General features: G+C 47.0%; 1 protein-coding gene across 1 annotated transcript; it reads right to left on the reverse strand.

Moving 5' to 3' along the window:
• Positions 1-625: 625 nt before the first annotated feature.
• LOC142586119 (astacin-like metalloprotease toxin 1) lies at positions 626-24,183 on the reverse strand. The gene is made up of 4 exons (XM_075697373.1): positions 23,907-24,183; positions 13,240-13,360; positions 8,911-9,086; positions 626-1,141 (listed from the first exon to the last, which is right to left on the reverse strand). The coding sequence occupies exons 1-4, from the start codon at positions 24,181-24,183 to the stop codon at positions 912-914; spliced, it is 804 nt and encodes a 267-aa protein (XP_075553488.1). The 3' UTR covers positions 626-911.
• Between the last annotated feature and the right edge of the window lie 233 nt (positions 24,184-24,416).

Genomic DNA, 24,416 nt, shown 5'->3' on the forward strand with positions numbered 1-24,416 from the left:
AGTGGCACAACCCCGATTTTATTATCAGAAACTTCGTAATTGGGGTACTCCGGAATAATTTTGAGCACCAAGTGATATTTTACATGCCCCAAATGCATGGGCACGCCCTGCTTGCATTTCGCCTCCATCGAAATGCGGCCGCCGCTGCTGGGATTTCATCCCGCGATCCCGTGCTTAGCAGCGCAATACCACATCAGCTAATTATGTTTGCTCCTGCGTTCTATTAACAATCCTAAGAAGATATGCCAGAGTTGTCGGTGGAAATGCTTTAAATTCAGCTTTGCTGTGGCAGCACAGCGTTCATCGATGGTCATGCGTTGCCGATATGAAAAGCACTCAAAAATGCTCGAAATACGAGCTTCTGAGGTCAACCGTAGCCATTTGCTGTGCAACCACTTAAGCAGTTGAGATGTTGAAGCACTAAATGTGCCTAATAATCCTACTTCCAAGTGGTGCACTTCACAGTCCTGGTTCCAGCAGTGTAGCCCGTACTTGTCGCGTATTCTCACTCTGAGCTGATTCCCTCACGTAGGTAGATTTGATTGAAATAAATTCATGCATGGGCAAAGAGAAAGCAAATCTTACACGTGCCTAAAAATATAACCTCAGTCATGTAAAACAGAAACAGACCAGTGAAGAACATTTATTCCTCGAGGAAGTGTTTGTAGAAGAGTAAAACACTTAATCCCCCTGTAGTCGGACTATTGGGTAGCGCCTCTTATCGTTCAGGTGCCGATCGTAGAGCGAGGCACACAAGTACTGCAGCTTTTTTCTACCGACAGCCACTTCCTTCTTTATACATATTCCCATTTATTCATGTGGCGTCTTTTTAAAGGCATGTTCGTAACAATTCCTGGCTCCTTTGACGACATATACTAGTGCTTAAACGACATCCGGCGCACAAAATTCAGTTATCCTTGAGTACAATTGTACAGGGTGTTAATGCGAATAACATCCTGCCTGCTTAGCCCGTCTTTGTTATAGACATCGGTGAGCCTGTCGCCATTCTTTGCCAGCATGGAGGGGAGGCCGGAACGCCGGGAAAAAGAATCCGAGCCATACAGCATAACCGAGTCGAAGTCGAATCCTGTCAGCAAGCGGATGTTACTAGGCGGCACCTTCTTGAAGTTTGGCAGGAACGCTGCGAGGTAAAGGAAATCCGGAAATTAGTTTGGCAACGAAGAAAAGCGCCTGCCAAAGGACGCGGTTTCGAGCTCACTTGAAAAATGTTTCAAATATAACGATGAATGCACGTTTCTTTATTATAATTTCTTATTCTAGCACTGTCGTCTTATTAAAACAATATATCACAAAACACCCTGACTTAGATTTGTGACGCAGTTTTCTTTTTCCTTTTCCCAATGTTCTAGCAAAAAAACAAAAAGAAAAGTCTTTTCATTTCGGTAAATGGATGACAGGACCGAACAGATATATGTACAAGACATAAGAACAGACCGGACAAGTGTCATGACTGTCCTGTGAGTCGTTCTGTCGGTCATTTCCTCTACGTCTTTCCGTTCACGCGTTTTGGCCATGTCGCCAGAAATATTTTGCAAAATGACGCAACAAGAACTCCTAGGCAACGATATTTTTTCTTTCCAATTTTGTTATAATTTCGCTCTGCCCGCCATCATAACACCCTAGTGTGGTGTGAACGTTCTTTAATGAGAAAATGAGTCGAGGTAAATTATGCATTTGATTTATATCTTTTAACCTGTTTGTCTTGCTGGTTTTCATCTCTTTTCTTCCTCTTTCTTTTTTATTTCTTTACCATTGCATTTTTGTTGGAATCAGTACATTATCTATAGACGTTTACCTGGAACCACTACTGCTTCTGGGTGTTCTTTTCAAAAAACAGCATCTTTTTTTCTCATTTATGTACTTTACCAGTGCCTTGCACAGATCACTGACTGCGCTATTCGGCTCTTTCTTTCTTTTTGCGGCGCTTGTGTAATAAAATTTGGTACTTACGTGCCGTTCAATCCATTATCTTTTTCTTTTTTTCGCTCTTTTCTATATTACCTAAGAGTGAGGTGACGAATCACTATTACGGAGCACCAACTTTTTAAATCATGAGCCAACATAATCAATGAACATTGATTTGAGATAATCATGGTAATTCTCTTTAAAGAAGGCTAAAGATTCAAGATAAGGACATTGAGACCACAAATAAACGTTTCTTTTGTTTCTCTTTTTTTCCTTCTCTCTCTCTCTCGTACTGTCCCAGCTGCTAATGGAAATAAGTTATGAAATGACAATAACCTTTATGTACTCCACCACATAGAGATATGTGCGCACATTGAACTCATTCGTGCAATAAACTGTTTTATGTTGTAACACTACCTCCTACACAACAAATGTGATAAGGGCCTAATATCCAGTGTCGCTCACATTTCTTACACTCCTTCATAAAGGCGTACGATCGCTCTCAACTGTGAGGATGAAGTGGTTCGGCCAAAACGTTAAAGCCCACACAAAGTTCTCTATACCATGTGTTGCGTTGTAAGCAGACAAGAAATCGCGTGCTGTCGCATGCCAAGAAATCGGCGTACATATCGCCTACGCATTTTCCTTTGTTTATTATTGAGGGTGCGGAAAAGCAACGCCTGTTTTCAGTCAGCGCTTTAGTTGATTAGACCGCCAATATCTATAATCTCCCTGCCTGCCGCTATACATACTATCTGTTGTCCTTGTATCTTTTCGCGGTCGTTCGTCCAGTTTCTCGATGCCAATAGTTTTCAGCACTGCTATTTGTGCTTGCTGAGTTTACTCAGACGTTCGCCGCTGCTAGCCATCGACACTATTCTTTCAATAAAACAACACGTTCACTGCACCAGACATGGTTTTCTGCAAACCTGACCTCTCCTACAAAGTTTCTGTGGGGTCAACTAGAGATCGAAGCTATATTGTTTCCCTAGTGTTGCATCTATCATACCTTCGTCCACAAGGTAGTTTTATTTATTTATTTATTTATTCAGTTACCTCACCGGCTCCTAAAGGAGCATTGCGCTAGAGAAGCAGACGCGGTAATAAGTAAAAGCAAATTGCAAGGAAATTATACAATGTTAGCGGCTAAATATGCATGAACAAGCCTCCACAAATGTAAATAACGCAATACTTAAAGCAAAAATTTTATACTACATGGCTAGAGATAATTCACGTGGACAGTAGGTTTAGTTACGAAGAATAACAGAAATAATCTGTTTAAGCGTGCTCTGAATAGAAGTTCATGAATGTAAACTATGTCATTAGGTAAATTATTTCAATGCTAAACAGTGCGTCTGCACGCGTATGAATTGAAAGCAGTGGTGCGCACTAAGATTGAAAAAAAAGAAAGCCATGGGGTTTTGCGTGCCAAGACCACTTTCTGATTATGAGGCACGCCGTAGTGGAAGACTCCGGAAATTTTGACCACCTGGGGTTCTTTAACGTGCACCTCAACCTAAGTACACAGGTGTTTTCGCATTTCACCCCCATAGAAATGCGGCCACCGTGGCCGGGATTCGGTCCCGCGACCTGCGTGCTCAGCAGCCGAACACCATACCACTGAGCTACCACGGCGGGTTCGCACAAGGGTACGTTGGAAACGGATGTGATTATGTAGAGGTTGAGGTGGAGGATTGAGCAACAGGGGTAACGGGCGCGTACTATGGATTATTTTGTGAAATAGGCAAAGAACTGCTGCGGTTATTTGAGATTCAAGAGATGAGAGGGATTGAAAGGACAAATTTACCCACGCTGGAGTTGCAGGCATAATACCTTACAATGAAGCGTGCGGCGTGGTTTTGAACTAACGCGAATATCGCCATTAGGTACCAATGACAAGGTAGGGGGCCGCAAATTCATGTTGAGGCCTCACAAATCTCTGATAGGCAATTTGTATCGTTAAGGCACGAGTACCACGAGGGTTGAGGTTAAGGTAACCGAGCTTACCTGAAGTTTAGTCGCTAATTTTTTGATGTGGGCATACGATGATAGGTAAGCTGGGATGAGACTCCCGAGGCCCTTGTATGTGTTGGTGTGTATAACGGGGTTCCTAAACAGTAAGTTATTGATAGCGGAAAATTTCGTTTTGCGGCTGAGTACCATCACTTTGCATTTATCAATGTTTATGCTCATTTGCCATGAAGCGCACCGAGTCGCGATACGGTCAAAGTCTCGTAGAAAAGCGATGTGATGGGATGGGTAGAGGATTTTACGATTGATCAAGCAGTCGTGTAAGAACAAGCGAATAGATCCCGTTACTCGGATGCCAGATCGTTTATATAGATCAGAAGCACTCATGAGCCGAGTTTTATCCTTTAGGTAACCCGATGTTGCATCGCTAATAGTGGAAAGGTAGTTATCTACGGCGGTGAATTGCTTGCGCAATCACAAAAAAAATCTTATCCAAAATGTACTGTTAGAGAAACTACATTCAAGCATGAAATGTTAGCTGCGAGACAGCAACGAGTAACGCGTTTGAAATCCTTAGTGAAATGAATGAAAATGGAATTGGTCGGTGGGTGCGTAACCATGGGCGCTATAACGTAAAACTTTTCCAAACTTTTCTATTGCAATTCTGCTATCAGCCCTCCACGATTGCTCAAAAACTTTTTTCCACCACCCTCACTTCACCTGTCTGTCACGCGACGTCACGAAAACCGCGATAGCTCCCCATCTGATATGATGTGTACACACTGATTATGCATGATTTGACTGAAAAAAGAAAAACAGTTATTTCTCATTCGACCCTTTTCGCCATTAGCCCTCGGCTATTGAATAAAGGGAAAAAATGCGACATCCACCCGTTCGTAGCAATTGCTACAAAGGAAACCCATACGGATTCCTCGAAAGAAAAGCCTCATAGTTGAAGAAAAATTCATCCTGGCCCGGGACTCGAACCCGGGACCACCGCCTTTCCGGGGCAGCTGCTCCACCATCTGAGCTTCTTACTTCATTACTTCTCTCCATCTTGCGGGTTTCCGCAGAACTACTACGTCAAGCCCTCGGCTATTGGTAAAAAGATTTCGGGCTGCACCCACTTCACCTGCCCGTCACGCGACGTCACCAAACCACACAAAATCACCGCGTCAAAGTGACGTGTACGCGATAAAGATGCATTATTATGCCGAACAAAAGTGAATTTTCTTCGGAATAGCCGCAGGCTGCCCCGTTCCGAAAGCTATAAAAGATGGTTGCCGCCGACCACTGAGACGCTGGCTACTCGTACCTGCCGGAGAGCATGGGTGTATTTGCGTATAATAAAGCTTCTTGCGTGGCCGTGTAACGCTTTCGAGCACTTTCCGCACGGTTACCACCTCATTCTGCCAACTCTTCTTTGCTGCGGGTCAGATTTAGCGTCATTCTTAAGCTTCGGTTGCATGCCGCCGCGATTTTCGACCAGCCACCACAAGCTAAGTAAGGGAAAGCCGACCAATCGCAGACGCCGGCACCACCCTCTTCATCCGGTTATCGAATTTCAGTGCACTGGCTCTGCCCCCGCGCATCCCTCTCCACTTGAGCGTTCTTGTCGCCTCCTGTCAGCCAATTAGATACGACAAGCCGCTCAGTGTAGGTAATGTTATTCATTTTTCAAGCAAACAAAAGTGACCTCCTAAGGACGAGGAGAGTGTTTGATTGGTCTGTACAGACAACCCTGTGGGTGACTGTCCGGTGCTTGCGTCGGTGGTTACGCAAATTTGACGTCAGGACAATGGAATAGAAACATATTGGAATAGTTTTACGTTATAGGGCCACATGTTTAGAAAAATATGTGTCGAGAATTCCCCTAGGTGTGCTTCACATGATATTTCTTTTCTGGAAACATGCTGATGTTCGAAGAAGAAATTGGTAGCTTCTAAGTGCTGTGCTACACTTTAAAAGGATCTGTTCTAGTAGCATACCGGGAACACATGTTTGTGATATTGGGTTGTAATTGTTAACAGCGCTCTTATTACAGGATATAAAAACGTCATATCTTTACCGACCTTCCAGTCATGCGGAACTTCCCCTGTAGAGAGGGGCTGTTGGAACAAGCGAGGAAGAACTGTGGTAGAGGGTACAATTATATATTTTAAGATTTTTGACTTTATGCAGTCCATGCAGGAAGGAATTGAAACCTTCAGGTTGTTACTAATTCCAGCGATACAAGTGGTTGTTATAATAATAGGCGCCTTGTATGGCTACTCGAGCTCGAAGAATGTTCGCATTTGCAAATGGTGTTTTTTGTAAGAACGGCCATGAAGCAATTGCTAGAAACAGATGCAGAAAGATCTCGCACATCGGAAAGCTAGAAATTTTAATCAGTGGGGAAATATTGGAATGTTCGGCTGGAGAGATGGCTTTCGAAAATTCTTTTTTGGTTATTTTGAAGCAGAGATAACAGGTTGCTATTTTCCTTACCCTTAGCATTACATAGAGCAATGCTGTAGGCTTTACCACAAGTTTTGTTTGCTCCAAGATTTAGGTGCGTCCCTAAATTTGGCTGTCCTACAGAAGGGTTTTACTGAACCATGGTTTTGATGCGTTTACGCAAAAATTAAACCTATGGTATATGCGCATGTGCTAGTTCCAGTAACTTTTCTTTGTATAGGCGGCAATTGTAGTTTGCTGTTTGCTCAGAAGTTGCCAAGAATCACATGAAGCTTTCCAAGCCAATAATAGTGTTGACGTCCGCTGTTCTGTAATCGAATACTTGTTTTGTTTTCGGGTGTCGCAAGCGTGAAGCTGCATGAACTGCGAGTTCTAACAACCGTTAGTCGCTGAACCCATCTGTAAAAGTGATAATGTTAACCGTCGAGGTGAGGGCGTTAGAAGATCCAAAGTGTTACAAAAAGAGCTGGTTGGTGGGTTAATAGCACAAACTAAAACTCAAGTGTTAGTTAAACAAACTTGCAATACACATGTGATTTACTTCGCAAGTTCTGCTTGTCAATATCCTGAAAGTTAATCGCCACTAAGATAATGTGGGCTTTGATATAATGGGATCAAATACGGTTAATGCTATCGGGAAATTCGTATATAAAACTGGAGGAGCTATCGGGTTGTCTGTGGCGTATGTTGTGAATTGAATTCGATTGGGGCGATGATATACAAAGTGACATAATTTCGGGACTCGAAGGCGTGATCATAAGAAATAACATTTTCTTTATGGCCGGGAATAAATTACCCACCTCCTCTACTGTCGTCCCTATCTTTGCGATAGATATTGTAATCGTCAGACTCGAATAGGAATTCGTCATCCGTAATTTCAGAGCTGAGGAAACTTTGCGAATGCGCCAATATGTCGCACTTGCATCCATCTGAGTATGACGAAACTTCAATGGCTTTTCGAAGAATGGTACGAATGCTAGTGAATGATATGAATAGGCCGCCGCTATGATATTGGGTTCTTGTTGAGATAGCAAGTATATGGATACTCAAGGCACATTTCTGCCGTCAGCCTTTCAGTTCATGTTGCCTACAAAGTCCAATGATGATAACGCCATCGCCGCGCGCCCTACGCTGTATGTGCGAGTGAAAGCGTACGAGAGGACAGTATGATCGCGGTCCAAATTCGCTCCCGCTAAAGGCAAGAATGCGGGAGCAAGCGCGCCTTCTTCCGTCGCGCGAGACTCTGCACCTGCGCCTGGGGCGGCTTAGCACCGTCGCGCGGCCATAGCTTTAGAGCGATCTGCATTGGTAACAGAGTCCAGGGGCGTCCACAGTTCGTAGCTTTGTGCGTGCTGTGTGCTGTCGGCGTTCAGTTTGCGTTGAAGCGATAGACAGCACGAAGGTCCCTTCACTCGCTGCTGGTGCCGCGCTTGCTCAGGCCAGCGCTTTGACAGCGAGCGTCCGTGGTCATCAAGTGTGATGTTTTCATGTATGCTGCGCACGCTGACAATTTAGCTAGCTAGGGAACGCTTACAAAATTACACTGCCGATAAAAGTTTTATCCTTATTTGTAATAGCTGTCTCGTAATTATCTATCGGAATCGATGCTTTACTTTTGAGGCGAAACTAAGACCTCTTTCTTAGATACGCGTGCTGCTAGGCTACGTCTTTCCCATCGGTGTGAGGGAATTAGAGAGGAGGACGCTGCGCCGTATGTGTAGACAAGGTTAATAATTATAAGTCTATCGGTGGTTAGACTAAATAGCGCACCAGTAGTTTATGCGAAGTCAATAAATTTACATCGAGCCTTACGGATTTGCAAAGAAAATTCCTCAGGCAAAGCAACATATACTGTTTTTTAACTTGTAGCCTTTATCTATTACAGGCTGCTTGTCCTTCAAAAATGCGAACTTGACGATGGCTGGTTTATTCTTCTCACTGCTCTACTGACCGAAGCGATGCGCGTTGTCTGCTTGAGCTGGATCAGTGGTGAGGCCAAGGTGATGGTTGCATATGTCAATGACTTTTGAGCCTGACGCTGACCATGATTTACGTTTTTCGTCAGGTATTGCAAAAAAGAGCAAGTTGGTGCGGTAGAGTCTGGTTTCTGCGTCTTCACAGCGCGATTCCATTGACTTTAGCTGTGTGGAAATTCAGTGAGGAATGTTCAGTGATTTGGGCGATCCATTTGTGACGGAACCTTTCAGTGACACAATATCGACATCAACATTACGAAGCATACTCAACGATAGGTTTAGCTAGACATCCTTTATGGCATGCCAGTCATTACGAATATCGTTAAGGCCGGATTCAATACGTTGCATAGTTTCGAGCACGTTATCCTGCACGTGACTCTTGGCTTACACTCGACGTCAACGCATAGAAGTAGGCGCGGCAGACATATGAATAAATACATTTTTCCAGCGCCTCCCTAACGGGAGCAGCTCCCACTGGGGAACGGCACCGCAAAAAAAAAAAAAAAGAATCCATAACATCCCACAATGTAAATGCGTGGTATAAGGCTCGTTTCAAAGTTAAGCCAGAATATGCGCTCACCCTTAATAATATTTTCTGGGAAGATGTCGATGTAGTCGTCCCTGTCGGGTCTCGAGTGCTCGTGGAAGAAGCCCGCCGCGTGCAGGAGCTCGTGCGTCACTGTGCCGTTGAAAAGGCAGCCGCGGCCCAAGGACAATGGTTGCTCACCGCCATTGCGGCCGACGTACGAGTAGCACCTGTGCAAGGTGCTCCACATTTACAGAGAGGCAGGTGGCGACGCTAAGCAGGACATAAACTTCAGCGCTTAAAACGGTTGACGATTTGGTCGAGGATAAGACTGCGTACACGCACCTGTATTCTACTACAGAGTAACCCCAGCAGGCTAAGGCTGGTGATTGCGTCACCGCTAATACCGACGTAGTAAAAAGGCACACAGTTGGCCCACGCGTCAATGTGACTTGAAGTAAGCGGCTGACGTCGAAGAAGTTTCTGCGACTACACTAGAGAGTTTTGAGCCCGCATGTATTCGTATCCATGTTTAGAGATACTGGAACGCCAAAAAAGAGAACGCACGCTGCAACGCTGGTGCGCTGGTGGTGGTACCCCTCGGCGCGTTTGCAAACCATAATATCTTACAAACATTTTTCTTTTGCATGGAAGCTCTCGTCAAAAGGAAGCACCACTGTTGCATAAATTGATTTTAATGCTTTCCGCGTCTTTATACCAGCGGCTGTATATCGCAATCTTCATTGGAATAACAGTTTGTAACGACATCTTTTTCTCGGCGTCACAACACGGGCAACGAGCGCTGGTGATCACGCTAACACCTGCTGTAGTCTTAGACCATAAATTGTATAGCGTATGGACGGCTCAAATTTCTCTACCATAGTGTTAATAAGAAAGAAACCTTTACCTCAAGTATTTCTCCAGATTATTTTATTTATTGTTCTTTGGTCAATTTTTTCACCTAATGCTGGTTTCTCAGTGTGGCTCGCAAATGAAATAATACGTTTGAAGTGAAACGTGTTTTTTATGTGTTGTACAAAATGCGTCTTCGATCAATTACACGACGGGTCCTGAGAGCCGCAGAGTTTAAGATGTTAAAATAAAAGTAGTGGTCAAGAAAGTTTACAACCAAGTGCAGGGCAATTCGTAGTGTGAATAAACTACCCGGAGTCATCAAAAAGAAAGTGATGAAAAACAACTGCAGTAAATTGGCTTCAAATGACGGAAACAACAAAGACTGGAAATTTACAAATAAGGCAAGAAAGAAAGTAGCAGGGTATATCTGTACGATAGCACAAAGGGCAGTGCATCGCTACAAGAGGTTTGAGCTGTCTGCTGATGACAAAACATCATCATCATCGTCATCATCAGCCTAGTTACGCCCACTGCAGGGCAAAGGCCTCTCCCATACTTCTCTAACTACCCCGGCCATGTACTAATTGTGGCCATGTTGTCCCTGCAAACGTCTTAATTTCATGCGCCCACCTAACTTTCTGCCGCCCCCTGCTACGCTTCCCTTCCCTTGGAATCCAGTCCGTAACCCTTAATGACCATCGGTTGTTTTCCCTCCTCATTACATGTCCTGCCCATGCCCATTTCTTTTTCTTGATTTCAACAAAGATGTCGTTTACCCGCGTTTGTTGCCTCACCCAATCTGCTCTTTTCTTATCCCTTAACGTTACACCCATCATTCTTCTTTCCATAGCTCGTTGCGTCGTCCTCAATTTCAGCAGAACCCTTTTCGTAAGCCTCCAGGTTTCTGCCCCATATGTGAGTACTGGTAACACACAGCTGTTATACACTTTCTTTTGAGGGATAGTGGCAACCTGCTGTTCATGATTTGAGAATGCCTGCCAAACACACCCCAGCCCATTCTTATTCTTCTGGTTATTTCAGTCTCATGATCCGGATCCGTGGTCACTACCTGCCCTAGGTAGATGTATTCCCTTACCACTTCCAGTGCTTCGCTACCTATCGTAAACTGCTGTTCTCTTCCGAGACTGTTAAACAATACTTTAGTTTTCTGCAGATTAATTTTCAGACCCACCCTTCTGCTTTGCCTCTCCAGGTCAGTGAGCATGCATTGCAATTGGTCTCCTGAGTTACTAAGTAAGGCAATATCATCAGCGAATCGCAAGTTGCTAAGGTATTCTCCATCAACTTTTATCACCAATTCTTCCGACTCCAAGCCTCTGAATACCTCCTGTAAACATGCTGTGAATAGCATTGGAGATATCGTATCTCCCTGTTTGACGCCTTTCTTTATAGGGATTTTGTTGCTCTCTTTGTGGAGGACTGCGGTGGCTGTGGAGCCGCTACAGATATCTTCCAGTATTTTTAAATATGGCTCATCTACACGCTGATTCCGTAATGCCTCCATGACAGCTGAGGTTTCGACTGAATCAAACGCTTTCTCGTAATCAATGAAAGCTATATATAAGGGTTGGTTCTATTCTGTACATTTCTCTATCACTTGATTGACAGTGTGAATATGGTCTATTGTTGAGTAGCCTTTACGGAATCCTGCCTGGGCCTTTGGTTGACAGAAGTCTAAGGTGTTCCTGATTCTATTTGCGATTACCTTAGTAAATACTTTGTAGGCAACGGACAGTAAGCTGATCGGTCTATAATTTTTCAAGTCTTTGGCGTCCCCTTTCTTATGGATTAGGATTATGTTAGCATTCTTCCAAGATTCCGGTACGCTCGAGGTTATGAGGCATTGCGTATATAGGGTGGCCAGTTTCTCTAGAACAATCTGACCACCATCCTTCAACAAATCTGCTGGTACCTGATCCTCCCCAGCTGCCTTCCCCCTTTGCATAGCTCCTAAGGCTTTCTTTACTTCTTCTGGCGTTACCTGTGGGATTTCGAATTCCTATAGGCTATTCTCTCTTCCACTATCGTCGTGGGTGCCACTGATACTGTATAAATCTCTATAGAACTCCTCAGCCACTTGAACTATCTCATCCATATTAGTAACGATATTGCCGGCTTTGTCTCTTAACGCACACATCTGATTCTTGCGTATTCCTAGTTTCTTCTTCACTGTTTTTAGGCTTCCTCCGTTCCTGAGAGCCTGTTCAATTCTATCCATATTATAGTTTCTGATGTCCGCTGTCTTACGCTTGTTGATTAACTTAGAAAGTTCTGCCAGTTCTATTCTAGCTGTAGGGTTAGAGGCTTTCATACATTGGCGTTTCTTGATCAGATCTTTCGTCTCCTGCGATAGCTTACTGGTTTCCTTTATAACGGCGTTACCACCGACTTCTATTGCGCGCTCCTTAATGGTGCCCATGAGATTGTCGTTCATTGCTGCAACACTAAGGTCCTTAGGAGCTTAGGACAAAACATACAGCCGCAAATATTCGTAACCGGGTTAGGCATTGCATCTGATGCAGCAAAAGTAATGAAACTAATTAGAGCTTCGCAACTGACTGCCAAGATATTCGTTCAGCAAAGGCCCTAGAGAACATGGGCCTTTTAGAAGCGCTGGGATTCAAAGCGTTAACTTGATAAGTCTCAATAACAAATATATGAAGTACAGGGGGCGGGGGGGGGGGAGCAGGGAAAAGATTGATAAAGCCGGAGTCGCTACAGTCATATGTTCTAGAGATAGAGGTTCTAATTTAGAGCGAAATAGCAAAGAGAGGCAGAATGCTAGGCCACTTGGCATGTACATAATACCTGATTATAGCTTAAGCGGGCTCGTGACAGTCACTGCAGCATTGCGAATAGGAACAATCATCATCATAAAATAATTATCATCATCACCGTCATCATAATCCTGTTTGTCCCTCCTACTTCTGGTCCTACTAACGTCAGCTTTCTTCTCAGCGTAGTTATATCCGCACGTTCGAATCCACTTATGCAGAGATATTTAAATGTTGTGCTCGGCTCCGAACCGGAAGTCACAAGTAGCATGCAGGCTTCTTGCTGAGCCATGTGGCTGCTGGGAAATCGAAACGTGTATGGGCAACCGGCACTAAATTTCCTCTCGCCCGTACTAGCACCACACAACACATAGCCTAGAGAGCACAGAAAACAATTTTCAACCGCACATGCCGCAATTTCGCGTCAGTAAATTGACCGCTTATCTTGAGGCACATTTGTGAAACTCCTGACCTGACTAGGCAACGGCCTGCTACGGCTTACGTTAAGTGCGGTGGTTGGAAAGAATAACGAATGAAAATTATAGAAGGAAATTCCGTTCACTGATTGCTGCCGGGTGGTCGATGAGTATAGGCTAACCACTACTGAAGTTTATGTTGTCATAAGTTCAGTTTTCAAAATACCAAAGAGTCACGGCAAATGTCTTTTGTTTGCTTTATTTCAAGACGGATCTATTTAAAGAACAATGAAATGCCGAGTAATATCGGCGCTTACCCTTCCCCGGACATAAGGCGGACATAGTCTGTCTGGTTGGTCCGTTTAACAAAGCGTACACACGACTTCTTCTCGATCCAGTTCATGACATTGCTGATGATGTTGGCCTTAAGATCTGTGCCTGTGAAAGAAGGGAGAGTATGCTTGTGGGGGTTAGAATTAGGAATTGATTTCACGCGGCTTTACGAGTGTTTGTCTGCATCAGGAAGGGATATCCCTGATGTAACCAAGGCAAATACACGATTGCTTAGTCAACCAATCTCACTGCTCTATTGTAAATCATTTGCGTACGTACATCGACAAACATTAAAGGAACTTTCCTAGGCAGCGTAAAAAAAGGGGGGATCAATGAGTATTCATACAATAGTAATGCGTTAGCGTTAGTTTACACGTTGTCGACTCTTTTGTACGTTCCCGTCTTGTGCGGAGTGATGAGACATGCACTGACTAAAGGATTGAAATCAATGCTTGTGCGGCCCTTTTGCGGAGCATGTCGCACATATCAGATGATCGTCTACTTTCCCCATTGCGGAAAGGGGGTCTTTGGGCAGGGCCGCGAGCATGGCCTTGTGGTCTGGGAAATGGCAGATAACGTACTTTACAGAATCTATGGAAGGCTGGTGAAAGACCGTGTTGATGCACGCGCTTCGCTCGGTGGAGATGGACCCACTGATCTTGACAAAGGTCGACGCTTTCATCGAGCTCTTGAACGAGCTTGCGGTGCTTCTTGATGTCCTGGTTGAACGACGGCTGCACGTCTTCATGACGTAGCCTCTGCATTTCTCGCTCGCTTCCCTCTTAAAGAATCACTCATGCCACTCGTGGGAAGCATGGCACCGATCGCTACTTTCAAATATACAGCCGATGGAACACGAACGCAGCCACTAACTCGCCTATCGGAATGCGCGACACGGTTCCACACTTGCCCGGGAGCGCAGGGCATACTCGCCGTTGCAGCGCATATCAGTAACCTCGCGTCTATTTTCTAAGCTTTTCGTACGCTTGATTGCGCATAAACCGCTGCACAAGCAGCAACGTCCAAGCAAAGACGCACCGATATTCCCTGCAGCAGCCTTGAAGCACTTGCTTTTCGAATACGCGTGTCATAGAGAAGACGTCGCGCGCGGTTGAGCATTTCTGCTTCTCCACTTCCGAACGCGTCAAGCCACAAATTGATCTTGTAATCAATATACTCCGTTCCATAAATAGCAGTCAATGCTGTGGAAGCTAAGGATTCAGTTCGGTCCGGAATGAATGAATGCATAACATTATATGGACAGGATTAAAACCAAACAGGAACTGCGGGGCGTGGGAGGCAACGGACAGATCTACTCGCGGTAGAGCTCCAGCCATCCCATGGCGCAACGAAAGGCGTCTTCCTTTAGGCCAGGCTCAGAGCTGCCTAGGGCAGCCCCTCCCAAGCTCCACACCCTTAAGTTGTGGGGGAGGGTAGTGGGGTGGGCATTCTAGAAGTGTGCCGTTGTAGTTAGCATAAGGGGCAGCGCAACGATAGCAGCCGGGATCGAGAAGTCAGTCGGGGTATAATTTATTCAGGAGTGCCGGAATTCTGGAGTGCTCATGATGATGCTGAGGTGATTGTGTGCGTCTGCAGTTGCCTCCATAGGATTTCCGATTCCCTCGAGGGGGAACGAATGAGAGGGGGTAAAGTACGTTGAGATGACTTGTAATGTTGGCACATGTCGTCGTGTGTGATTAGTCTATCACGCGAGGAGCTGGGCTCAGCCGGCGCTTGTGTTGTCTGTGTTTGGTTTGTAAAACCTCGGGCGCAGGCATGGGCGGCTGCGTTGCGCGTCAAGCCCTCATGCGCAGGAGTCCAAGTGAGTGTGACTTCTGATTGAACTGCGGATTTGCGTGCGATTATTCCAGCCAGTTTGTCGATAAACCCAGCTTCATAGTTGTACATGGCTGGTTTACAATCGCTGATGACAGTGGTGGCTGAGGGAATAGTGAAAGCCAGCGCTATGGCTACTTCTTCTGCCTGCTGTGTGACAAAGGTGCATATAGAGGCCGCAGCCACGCGCTGGCATTATGGAGATACTGCCGTGAGCGCGAATTTATGGGGGTGTGAGGGGTATTCTGCGGCGTCTACGTATAGTCTACCGGGTAGTTGGTCGTCGTGGCGGCGCAGCGCTCACACCCGAGCCACTGTCCGCATATGGTTATGCAGGGGGTGCATGTTCCGGGGAAGCGGTGGTTCATACCGTTTGGCTTGTACCTCACTCCGAAGAGGAACTTTGCTTGCAAGTTGGAAGGAAGGGTTAATGACAAGGCTGCCAAGTATGCATCTTTCGTTAGTGGATTTTGTGAATCGGTAGTACTGTGCATTCAGGTGTGCTTCAAGCAACTCTGAGACCGTGTTATGTGCTCCGGTGGCAAGAAATCATTCCGTGGACGTTCTCATGGTTAGACCGAGGCCGCATTTATGAACCTTGTGAATAAGTGTATTCATCTCCTCGTCCTCCCGTTTAGTGAGAGTGAAGTAAGGCACAGTATACCTAATGTGAGGGATGACGAATGCTTGAACGAGTTGGAGAAGTTCTCGTTCTCGCAAGCCCCTTCTCTTGTGTGATACTCTGCCAGTCAACGAAATTGTCTGATCAAGGGATTGCCTTAGCCTATAAATGGTAGTTGTGTTTTGACATTGTTCTTTATGGTGAGACCTACCACGCGAATGTTATCAACGAAAGGAATGTCAGTGCCATCTAATGAGATATGAATTGGGGTCGTATGTTTTTCCGCTCGTTTGTGTGCGGCTACAAGCAGGAGCTCTGATTTGGTTGGAGCGTACGTCAGGTTAGGGCTACTGTGCGCATTCGTTGACCCTGTACGTGGCTTTCTACAGGCGTTCCTGCACATCAGAGTCCGTATCACCGGCCCTGATTCATATGGGGATGTCGTCCGCATATAAGGCGAAGGAGAAACTTGGGATTGCCTAAAGTTAGCGCGTGATGTTTAGCATCGGGAAGTTAAAGAGAAAAGGGGATAGCGCCAACCCTCGGGGCATTCTAAAGCTGCCGAGCTTGCATTCCGAGGAACGCTCTGCACCCATACGAATGGTGGCCTTTCCATCTGTGAGAAAATTGGAGACGTACTTAAAGGTAACGCTCTCCAATGACTAGTCTATTAGGATGCTTCAATATGGCTGCATGGCTTACATTATTTAAGGCCCCAAGAAGGTCAAGTCAGAGGAAAGCTTTCGTGTCGAGACCTGGGCGCTGTTTAAATATATCCTTTTCAAGTGGGAGCATGACTTCCAGGGTAGATAAATGGTTACGTAAACCAATCATTTCGGTTAGAATGATCCCTGTCTCCTCCACGTATGCCGTTAGTAGCTTGAGAATAACATGCCCTAGCAAGTTGCACGGAGATGACGTAAGGTAGGTGGGGCGTAAGTTATCGGCGTGAATGGGTTTGCCTGGTTTTGGAATAAAGATGTCCCTGGTGTCTCGCTATTGCTTAGGGTGGGCTACCGTCTCGGAGCATGCGGTAAAGGATTTTGTGAATACAGCAACCGCTTGCCTGTCGAAGTTACAGGGCATTTTATTAGATACCTGAATCAACCCCAATGCCGGCGTCGTTTTGAGGCTGGCCATAGTGTCTGAAACCTCAGCCTCCGTAAGCGGGACATCCAGTTCTGGATTGCGAAATGTTATGTAATTGACGTGGGGATCTTTTGCCTTCGAGAGGAGGTGCTTATCGTGTAACACTTGGAAACAGCTTGCAAGATCATCTTGTCGCTGGTGCATTAATTCATTGATCTGATGACCACACAAAGTTTTACATTGACTTGGATCAACATGGTGCCTGAATAGATGCCACGTCCACTTATTGCTCAGTCGCCCACTCAGCCTTTCTTCCTGTTGTCTCTTATAGCTGTCTAACCAGTTGCTCAGCATAGTCCAGGATTTCCAGGTCCAGCTTCGCTATGTGGTGTCGCAGCTTCCTTTATTAGCGTTGTCCTCTCCACCTTGGTAAGAGCTGGCTCTTCGCCGTCAGCATGTGCAGGTGTTTCGCGTCAATTTCCTGCATCTGTGCCTCCTCGAGTAGGGTAGTGGTATATCAGAGCGCATCATTCCATTAACTGCTGAACCCATTGTTCTATGTCAAGAATGTCGGCTGACGGCTGCCCTGCCTTGTATTCTCGGAATTTAGCCCCGTCTGTGACACTCAGTTGAGTGTTATGAAATAGTTTGTGATCATAGCTAAGGGAAGTTTGAACAATTTCGTGATCGCTACCTATATTCTCCTCTAATTGGAGCCAATCTACACTTTTGGTGTGACGGGAGAGCGTAAGCTCAGGTGTGGTATACATGGAGACACTATTACCTAGTATCATCGGAGTGTGTATGTTATTATGTAAGGTAAGGTGCGAGTCTTGAATGAGTTCCCATATTTTTCTAACGTTATGGGAGCTGGTTGTGTACTCCGAAGTTTGATGCGGTGCATTGAAGTCACTCACAATAATTAACGGGTGGCGGCCACCTTTTTGTTAAAGGAATAAAAGAGAGTTTCAAATTTACGTTTTTTCCTTCGGTTTGCTGTAAACTTTGAGAATCAATACGGCAGGAAATTGGTGAGATTGTGGAATAATTTTAGTGAAGTCGTCAACTCAGGCAAATTTGGTGCGTGTAACTGTGAGTTGTCGTTTAAGGAATGCCGTGTACAACCCTGCAGTGGAGTGATGCCACTGGTGAGCATTATTTTGCCACATCCAGTACGCGGCCCGCAGAGGAAGACGAAGACCTCGCGCATTGCGTAAGAGAAGAAGAGGTCCCTGCGCAATCGTTTTCAGCTGGCCTGCAATTCAAGGGTCCTACCCTTTTTTTTATCAGGTCCTGCTGCTTGTGAATCGTGACAGTGGTGGATGCGCTGGGTAAATATTTGGAACGCCTGTCAACAGACCCACATCAAGCCCAGAACGTTTTCCGCGTGTCGAAACACCCATTCAACGCGCCAGACGTCGCCTGCTAGGCCTAAGCCCAGAATTTGGTCCCCTACCAGGAAGTCTGCCTGTTACCACGAGTGCCCAACTCATGGCAGACCCAGGCCCTGCACAGCTGCACTCTTTTAACTCCTCGATCTGCCGTGAGCTTCGTCGGAAATGCCTACGAGGATGCATAAGACTGGCTCGAGGAATACGAGTGCGTAGCCAAGTATAATAAGTAGCATGCTGGACAGAAGCTCTTCCATGTGTATTTCTCTCTTGAAGACGGAGCCTTCGCGTGGTTCGTAAACCGCGAGGGAATTTGGCCAAGCTAGGATGAGTTCTGCCACCAGTTACTCCATACGTTCGGGAGCACCGAAAGGTGAGACCACGCGCAGCGTTTTCTCGAATCAAAGGATTCAAAAGCCGAATAAAAATGTTGTCATGTTCGCCGAGCACATGGCTCGTCTTTGTCGTCGTGCAGACCCCATTATGCCCGAGACAAAGAAACTCAGCCATCTCATGCGCGGCGTAAAGGAGCGGCTGTTTGCCAGTCTTTTGCGGAACCCGCCGACGAGCGTTGATGAATTGATTAAAGAATCGACGGCCATAGAGCGCGCGTTTCACCTACGCAGCCACCATTATGATCACCTGACCGGAAATGGACCGGCAAGCACCGCAGTTGTGACGATCACAGACGAAGGTTCCTTGCGCCGGCGAATACTCCAGATTGTTGAGGAAGAAATTAAGAAGCTCACTGCCACACCAAATGAATGCACAGCTGCGTCGGTGGCTGAAGTTGTGCGCCAAGAATTAAAGCAAGCGTTTGCGGCTCCCGAGCCAAATTCCCAGGCATGGCAGCTCAGCTACGCGGATGTTGTCCGTCGACCGCCACCTCCGATGCCGACGCCGCAGTATCACCAGCAGTCAGCACCGCCATCACCTTGGTATCATAGGGAACAAGCGACGCGACCACCGCTTCACAGAACCAACACTTAGTGCACAGCTGACTGCAGACCCGTGTGCTTCCGCTGTGGGGAAGCGCGCCACACCTGCCGTCATTGCCCTGATCGCGTGGAAGGGCGCCAATAATTCCTATCCACTGCTTGTCGTCGCGCTTTTGACGGCAGCCGAGCGAACATTGACGCGAATTCGACGAGCTCGCAAGCCAATTCTCCCGGTCGCCTGTAGCACTCTCGTCCTCCGGGACATCGTTTTCCAGCTGCAAGACGCAGTTCCACCTACGTGGTCTGATGGCGGTCTCCCAGCTCACGCCGGGGAGACTGAAGGCCGCGACCGCAAGGAGGAAGGTTGCCGCATGTCGAAGTGCCTAAAATCCCCTATTGCCGTCGAACGAGAAGCCGATACAGCCGCATGATTTGACGACAGACGAGATCGTTAGCGCCAATGTTACTGTATCAACGGACGGCCACGACATTACGGCACTAGTAGACACTGGCTCGCACTTAAAAATCGTTACTGAAAAACTGGCGGACAGAGTTCACAAAGTGAAAATGGAATAGTCAGGGCCGCACATTGGAGGTGCTGGAGGCCAGCTACTGTGTACTGCCACCGTTTACCCTTGCAGCTACTGTATAGTGTACTGCAAGGGTAAACGTATGGGATTCGTCATTCGTGGCAAATTTTGTTATTCTACCCGACTGCTGCAAAGATGTAATCTTAGGTATGGACTTCGTACGCGAGTACGGCGCCGTCATCAGCATACCAGAAGGTATACTAATCTTTTCTGCGACGAAAGTGCAGAACTACAACGCACGTCTTTTAGCATCATAGACGACGTGACCGTACCAACGTTATCTTGCCGTCTTGTTTTCATCAGGTGCGACACAGAGTAGGATGGGGAAGGTACTGCCAAGCAGATATTTACGCTTTTACTCACTCAAGGTATTGCCACGCCCAGAAGTCTCGTCAAAGTAATGCATGGGCAAACAGAACTACTACTGACAAAATTCAGCAAGCAACGACGACACATTTCAAAAGGCGCAGCAGTTGCTTACCTTGGCGAAATTGCGGAACTCGGTGAATGCTTTGAATTACAAGGAGAGCAAGACGCTTCGGCACCGTTGCATGTTCTTGACGTGAGCGCGAGCTTATCACCAGCGGAAAGGCAGTGCCTTGTGGACGTGCCTCACCAGTTTCGCGATTGCTTCTCGTCGACATAGAGAGTTGGTTAGCCGCCACTGATGAAGCACCGAATTATCACGGACGAGACAACGAGACCAATCCGACAAAACCCGTACCGTGTAGCACCAAAAGAACGCGAAGCTACCCGAGAGCAAGTGAATAAAAGGCTCGACGACGACGTAATCAAACCATAAAAAGCCTGTGGGCATCGCCGGTGGTGATGGTCAAAAATAAAGACGGCAGTCTACGTTTTTGTGTCGACTACCGTAAGCTGAACCGGGTGACAAAGAAAGACGTATACCCATTAACGCGTATCGACGATTCTCTCGACAGGCTGAGGCATGCCCGCTAGTTCTCGTCATTAGACTTCAAAAGTGGCTGCTGGCAAATCGACGTTGGCGAGAGAGACAGAGAAAAGACTGCTTTCGTAACACCTGATGGGCGTTACAAATTCAAGATCCTGCCTTTCCGTTTATGCTCAGCTCCAGCAGCTTTTAAGCGACTCATGGATACGGTTCTGTCAGGTATCAAGTGGCAGACATGCTTAGTATACGTCGACGACGACATGGCTTTTTCGGAAACGTTCGAGGAACACCTGAGCCGGCTGCTGGCGGTTCTACAAACGATCCGGTTCGCCAGACTAACAATGAATGCAGAAATGTGTCACTTTGGTTTCGAGGAACTCCTGTTCTTAGATGATGTAGGTCATGAAGGCGCCCACCCTGACCCTGAAAAGATCACGGCCGTCGCAGTTTCTAACGCCAACGAATAAGAAGGCAGTGAGGCGTTTCCTAGGTCTCTACTCGTATTACCGAAGATTTATAGCAATTTTTCACATATAGCTTCACCGTTAACGCGCCTTGCAAGAAAAGACGCTGCCTTCGTATGGGGCGAAGAAGAACAAGCAGCGTTTAATGATCTCCGACCGCGCCTGCAAACACCTCCTGTATTGGCTCACATTGACGGGGTGACTCACATCTGCCTCACATCTGACTTACATCACTATGGCTCACATCTCCTACCATGATTCATACGTACGCTAGCAACGTAGGTGTAGGCGCTGTGCTCGTGCTGTGGCAAGACTCAGCAGAGAGAGTCATTGCATACGCAAGCCGGACACTCTCACGTGCTGTCTAATTACTCAATCACAGAGAAGGAATGCCTTGCGGTGGTATGTTCACTTATAAAGTTTCCCCGTATCTCTATGGCCGTTCTTTCACCGTTGTCAGCGATCATCACTCACTTCGCTGGCTGACGAACTTGAAGGATCCGTCAAGTCGACTAGCGCTTTGGAGCCTAAGACTTCAAGAATTCGATATGACAGTGCACGGTGTACAAGTCTGGACCAACGCACTCCGACGCTGACTGCCTTTTAAGGTCACCGATTGAGCAGGAAGTCACAGAATATGATGAAGTCATCACTTTTATAGGTGTTCTAGACACGGTCACGATTTCTCGTCAGCAGCGGGAAGACAGCGAACTGATTCGCTGATTGAATTTTTAGAAGGCCGGATTACAAGTGCGCCCAAAACATGTGCAAAGAGCTTGTCATCGTTTTGCTTCCGTAATGAGGTTATTTACAAGAACAACTTCGCTGCAAGCGAAAGCAAACGCCTACGGTACGTTGTCGTCCCAACGTGCCTTCGTCATGCGGTCTTGCAAGGCTGCCGCGATGAACCGACTTCTAGCCAACTCGGATACACGCGCACACTGGCCCGATTCAAAGACAAATATTACTGGCCAACGATAGCCACCTTTGTGAAACATTACGTGTGCACGTGCCTGAATTGTCAGCGACGCAAACCACCATATATGAAACCAGCTGGGATACTACAACCTGTCCAAGTGGCCAGCACCCCCCTTGGCCAAATCGGGATGGACCTTCTTGGATCATTCCCGACTTCCAATACTGGCAATAAGTGAATAATAGTTGCCACCAATTACTTGACACGCTATGCAGAAACCAAGGCCCTTCCAAGTGGCACCGCAGTCGAAGCAGCGCGATTCTTTATTGAAAACGTGGTTCTTAGGCACGGTGCACCAGCGGTTATAATAACCGACAGAGGGACTGCCTTTACGACTGCACTCCTACACTCCTTTAAGGCTACACTCCTACTCGCCTTAGCGTCGGCGGCACGGCTAGTTGAATGACCACAGCCTATCACCCGCAAACTAACAGCTTAACGAAACTCTTGAACAAGAGTATCGGTGACGTGCTGAGTATGTACGCAGACGTGGAACACAAGAATTGGGATGGCATTCTACCGTACATCACATTCGCTTACAACACTGCTCAACAGGAAACAACGCGAAAGACACCCTGTAGCTTTCTTCATGGTCGTGAAGTGACGACAATGCTCGATGCGACGTTGCCAGGTGAATGCGGTGATATAGTCACGGACGTTGAAGCTTTCGCTCAACGTTATGAAGAAGCGTGACAACTCGTCCGCGTCAGAATCGCCTGAGAACAGGGCTACGACAGTCGACGCTACAATCTACGGTGCCGCTACATCTTATATCAGCCAGGCGATAAAGTGTGGGCTCGGAGTCCCGTCCATCGGCGAGGGCTTTCAGAAAAGCTACTCAGGCGCTACTTTGGTCCGTACAAGGTTTTTGCGGCGCCTCAGTGATCTGAACTATGAGGTCATCTCTGACAGTCCTGCATACTCCAGGGTAAGGCAACGTCCACCAGAAGTTGTGCACCTTGTGCGCATGAAGCCCTATTGTTCGGAATTAAGTACCCACACCTAGTTTGACACATCTTCCTGCCGCTATGTGAGCATCGGAGCGATGCCCCCTCTGGAGGGAGGCAAAAACCACATTCAATACGCGGCGCATATAGAAAGACGAAGACTTCGCGCATTGCGAAAGAGAAGAAGAGATCCCTGGGCGAGAGAGAGAAAGAGAATGAAACCTTTATTTTAAGCAGTTACTTGTCAGTCGAAGTGGGAGGGTCCCTTATTCCAGGAACCCTTTGGCTTGGATCACCCTCCAGGCCCGGGCGATGCATTCGCGCTGGTCGACGAGGTGCGGCTTGGAGATTGCAGCCTCCCACGTTTCAGCGAGGAGGTTTGAGTCGGCGTTTGCTGCTAGTAGTTGTGCCGCTGTGATGGTTTCTCGGGTTTTCTTGCATTGCAGTAGGAGGTGCGCCAGGCTGTCTGGAACGTTGCAGTGTGGACAGATGTAGCTGTATAGCGTCGGGTGGAAATGATGAAGTAAGCTTCCATGGGTAAACGTATTGCTCTGGAGTCGCCTGTATTCGGTGCCTTCATTTCTCGTTAGTTTTGGATGTGCTGGAGGGCATACCCTGCGTCCAAGCCAATAGTGCTGCAGTAGTGCTTGGTAAGTTAGCGGTATTGTTTCCTCTTCCTGCGCTGATTTGGGTGGGTTGGACATGCCTAGAATCTAGTGCGGGGAGGCCCGGTTGACGCTTGCGTGGGTCGCGGTATGTGCCGCTTCATTCCCCTCGAGTCCCTCGCGTCCTGGAACCCACATGTTGCAGGTGTATGGGGAGGAGTGTCCCCACGTTTCAGTGTGTTGATCGCTTCGATGGGGATCCTGCCCTGCATGTATTTACGTGCCGCTGTTTGAGAGTCGGTGAAGACCACTATGACATCCTCGCTTTTATGGGTGGTGAGTGCTATATCGGCCTCCTCAGCTGTGTCGGCGCGTTTGGCGAGAATGGCCGCCAACGCCAGTGTCGTACCCTTGTAGTCTGTGACGCTGATAGCGAAGGCATTTCGACCCGGACACTTGTCTGCGTCTACGTAGCGTGCCTGCGGGTCGTTACGGTGCTTGTGTCTAATGGCGTTTACGCTGGCGAGCCGCCTGCCTCGATGGTGTCCTGGATACATGTTTCGGAGTATCTGAAGAACTTGTAGACATTCTTGGGGCTTAGACGTGATCTTTTCCTTAAGTTCGCCATCGTGTTCTAGGTTGGTTACGTAACCTGTGCGCCGGAGGACTGCTCAGCCTATGGTTGTGAGCTTGAGTCTCTCGATCTGGTTGATGAGGTGCGCTTCCGCGAGTTTTCCCCAGGAGTTGTGAACTGCCACGCGAAGCAATCGGTCAGTGGAGGCGGTCGTCG

Source organism: Dermacentor variabilis, chromosome 6 (assembly GCF_050947875.1).
Source record: "Dermacentor variabilis isolate Ectoservices chromosome 6, ASM5094787v1, whole genome shotgun sequence".
NCBI lineage: Eukaryota > Metazoa > Arthropoda > Arachnida > Ixodida > Ixodidae > Dermacentor > Dermacentor variabilis.

Bases quoted from the DNA above. Each gene is read 5' to 3' on its own strand.
- LOC142586119 (XM_075697373.1), bottom strand. From the start codon at position 24,183: ATGTATCCAGGACACCATCGAGGCAGGCGGCTCGCCAGCGTAAACGCC. The intron at 13,361-23,906 runs GTAAATACATGC...CTTCTTTCACAG, and splicing joins CGACTCTCAAACAGCGGCAC to GCACAGATCTTAAGGCCAAC. The intron at 1,142-8,910 runs GTGAGCGCATAT...TTTACCTCGCAG, and splicing joins CCCAGAAAATATTATTAAGG to CGTTCCTGCCAAACTTCAAG.